General features: G+C 45.0%; 1 protein-coding gene across 1 annotated transcript; it reads left to right on the top strand.

Moving 5' to 3' along the window:
* The first annotated feature begins 278 nt into the window (after nucleotides 1–278).
* LOC125549451 (F-box/FBD/LRR-repeat protein At1g13570-like) lies at nucleotides 279–2,834 on the top strand. Its single transcript, XM_048712859.1, has 4 exons — nucleotides 279–560; nucleotides 1,151–1,990; nucleotides 2,072–2,227; nucleotides 2,324–2,834. Exons 2-4 carry the CDS (start codon nucleotides 1,172–1,174, stop codon nucleotides 2,594–2,596), a joined length of 1,248 nt encoding a protein of 415 aa, XP_048568816.1. The 5' UTR covers nucleotides 279–560; nucleotides 1,151–1,171; the 3' UTR covers nucleotides 2,597–2,834.
* Nucleotides 2,835–3,491: the final 657 nt, after the last annotated feature.

Here is a 3,491-nt window from a genome sequence, read left to right as displayed (position 1 = left end):
CTGACAAAGACGGCCCACAAGCGAGTTACCCCACATGTCAGCGAGTCTCGATCGAAACCAGCTGAGTGAGCAAGAATATAGTGAGCAAGAATACAGGGGCGAGGCTTCGATCCGACGGCGCAGGTCGCCCGGGAGCAAGATCGAATCGATGGAATCGCATCAAGGAATCGATCCGACGGCCACCAGTGCCTGAGCTCTGAGAGCGCTTTTCTTGCAATAGGATACATGGCCCAGTAGCCCAGTCTCCCCTCAAGCCCAATTCTCAAGTCACACGAAATTGGAACCCTATCCTACAAAAGGAAAAAAAGGGGAAATCCGAACCCTAACCACGGCATGGCAGAAATGCCCGGCGGCGCGCCTGCGTAGGCATCCGTCCCGGCGCCGCGGCAACGTCCTCGCCCCTCTGTCCTCAGCGCCCTGTCTTGGCGGCAGACCGTGCTTGGCGGCCTCCAAGGCCGCACCAGGCGAGCGTCGCCGTCTCCTCCCGTTATCCGTCGCACCTGCAGCAACTGAGCGCGAGCGTCGTCGACCCACATCGAACACCAACAAGCAACATAGGAGTAAGTTGATTTGGTTTCCTATTTCAGAGTTGAACAATTTTTTTATCAGTTGCATGAATCTATGCCCAAACATGTGCTACATCTATTGTACAATTAGTTGTACTGCTTGTTCACATGCTTGTTTAGATTTGTTGCTTAAATTGTTTTTTTCTATCTCTAACATCTAAAGTGACAATTTTGTAGAATAAATCTTTTCCTAGCTAGCATGTTGATTTGGTAAGAAAATACTTTAATTGTCAGTTGGACCTTAGTATAGTGCATAGTATGCCAGACATAATCGTTGATCAAATTAGGACAGTCGTAACTCAGTAACCATGACTATAAGTTATTGCATCCTCATCATGCTTATCTTTAATGTTGGAGTAATCAAGCTTTTCAGCCTATCAACACCAGTAGTCGAGTTCAGTTCTGGTAATAGAAACATGCCGGCTTACTTGTTTCCTAAAACTCTCATCTTTCAGCTGTTGCTTATTCTTTGTTTTGCCATGAACAAGCAACTATGCAGTGCACAATTTAATTTCTACATGTAGTGATATGTGGTAGAATCCATGCTAATTTAGGCTCCCCGTCTTTTGGAAATGTTACAACAGTTTAATCTGGATTCTGAAGCAATGGGCTGCAAAAAGGCCAAGGCAGAAGCTACATCTGTTCTGAGTTCAGACAGACTAAGCAGTCTACCCCCAAAGATAAAAGGCAACATCCTCTCCCGTTTGAATGTCAGAGAAGCTGTTAGGACTAGCACCTTATCGAGTACATGGAGGGATGCATGGACAAATATGCCAAAAATATCTTTGCGCGATAGAAATTTTACGCGAACCAGGTTTGTTACGTTGGTCGATATGGTGCTAGCACTCCACAAGGGAACCATAGAAGAGTTTGATATATCAGGTGAAAAAAGTTACCACGATGAGTTCGCTAGGTGGATGCTCATGCTGTCAAGGAGATCACCAAGGTCAGTTACAATCAAGTTGAACTTAGGGCCAAGGTATAAGATTTCCTCACGCGTCTTTTCCATCGGTGATTTGAAGTTTCTGCAACTGGAAAACTGCATCATCAGCTTGCCCCGGGCATTCCAAGGCTTCAAGAGCCTAACTTACCTGAGCCTAAACAATTTTTCATCCACAGGCAGGGATATCCAAAATCTGATCTCATTCTGCCCCGTACTTACTGATTTGATATTAACTACTTTTGAGGGCATCAACCAACTAAACATTCACGCTCCTAAGCTAGAATATCTTAGTGTTTATGGGGACTTTGAAGACATTAATTTGGAGGCCCCTAATCTGAAGGTGGCCATCCTTTATCTAGATCACCAAGCTAAAGCATATCAATCTGTTCCAATTGCACATGACAAGGAAAACCATATCAAGAAGTCATTGGGAAGCCTAAGTGAGATCAAAATACTTGGAATCACTGGTAGTTTCATGAAGGTGAGCTATTATTTCCTCCAGCATTGCTATGTCTTCTTCTGCCTGCTGACTAATCTGTGTTGCCATTTCCCCCTTGTTCAGTATCTATCAAAAGGGCGTATGCTTACAAAGCTCCCTGCTGTGTTTACACGCCTCGAGAATATTTATCTTAATATATGCTTTTGGGACCGGAGGCAAGTCTTTGCTGCTTATTCATTATTTCAGAATGCCCCTAACTTGAAGAAGCTTGCGGTGTGGGTACGTATGCTAGTAAATCCTCTCCCTCCCTCAATCACGCACTCCATGTTTGTTGTATTTGCAACGCCTAATGAGTTGTGATTTTTTTTTTTGCAGAGTTACCCTTCAAGCACATGGGATCAGTGTCAGGCGAGGATTCTAGAGCATACGCTGCAAATGCAAATGGACCATCTCGTGACGGCCAGTGTTGGATGCTTCCGGGGTCTTGACAACGAAGTCGATTTCGTGGCAAAGTTACTGAGTTGGGCACCTGCTCTGGAAGAAGTGAAGATAGAATGGAAGGGCGAAACAGACTGCATCATGGTTCTTGCCAAGCTATTAGCTCTGCCGAGAGTGTCTGCCAGGGCCAAGGTCATTGTTTCATTTTGATAAGCATGCTGCCCCATCACTTTGACGATGTAATTTGCTGCTGAGTTCATGCGAATGTACCACCTACAACTAGCTGGTGGTTATATGTGTGCATCTAATACAAATCATCAGGTGGTGGTAGTGTGTGTTGTCGAGGACATTTTGTGGGAGTATTTAATGTGCCACCAGCATGTGTTTTTCTTATGAAACACTCGAGGAAGTTTTCCATATAAAACGCTATCCGCTTGTGGTCTTGCAATCAGTATTTCCATGTTTACCAATGCAATGCTGTGGGACAAATATGTGGTTATAGGAAAGAAATAATGTGATCAGGTGAAAAAACATCTCTGCCTGCTTGCCAAACAAAGCACCCTCGTGGTCACACACGACAGAGCTAAATCGTCTCAAATTATGTAGGAGGCAAAATGCCATGAAATTTGAATTGGGTACATCTGGTTGTTCTATTTACAGTCCTAAATCAGAGATCTGAACACACTCTGCTCTTTGTAGCAGCAGCTTTTACTTGGCTCCATTGATCTTAACATGCTCACGAAGGCAACATCTACACTGAGATTCTGAGGCTCCAGCACCCAGATCTGATGGAAGGAATTATAGTGAGCACTGTCACTGGGGTGATGAATCCCTCCTCACGAAGCTCACGGAACTGATGAGTGAGGAGTACAAGCCGCAGAAAGCCGTGAAGATCAAAATCGGCTCACTGAAACTCGAGCTGAGCAGCATCAATGCTTTTCTCAAGAAGTTGGCTGACAGGGAGGATCTAACGATCAGACCAAGGAATGGAGGGACCAGGTGAGAGAGATGGCCTATGAAATCAGGACTGCGTCGATAACTACATGCACAAGCTCGACCACGAGCCGGATAAAGTAGGTGGAATCATGGGCTGTATCCACAACAT

Source organism: Triticum urartu, chromosome 3, assembly GCF_003073215.2.
Source record: "Triticum urartu cultivar G1812 chromosome 3, Tu2.1, whole genome shotgun sequence".
NCBI lineage: Eukaryota > Viridiplantae > Streptophyta > Magnoliopsida > Poales > Poaceae > Triticum > Triticum urartu.
This window is presented reverse-complemented; position numbering and strand designations above follow the sequence as displayed.

Coding starts and splice junctions, on each gene's coding strand:
- LOC125549451 (XM_048712859.1), top strand. CDS start 1,172: ATGGGCTGCAAAAAGGCCAAGGCAGAAGCTACATCTGTTCTGAGTTCA. Junction 1,991..2,071: donor TCACTGGTAGTTTCATGAAG/GTGAGCTATTAT, acceptor CCCCTTGTTCAG/TATCTATCAAAAGGGCGTAT. Junction 2,228..2,323: donor TGAAGAAGCTTGCGGTGTGG/GTACGTATGCTA, acceptor TTTTTTTTGCAG/AGTTACCCTTCAAGCACATG.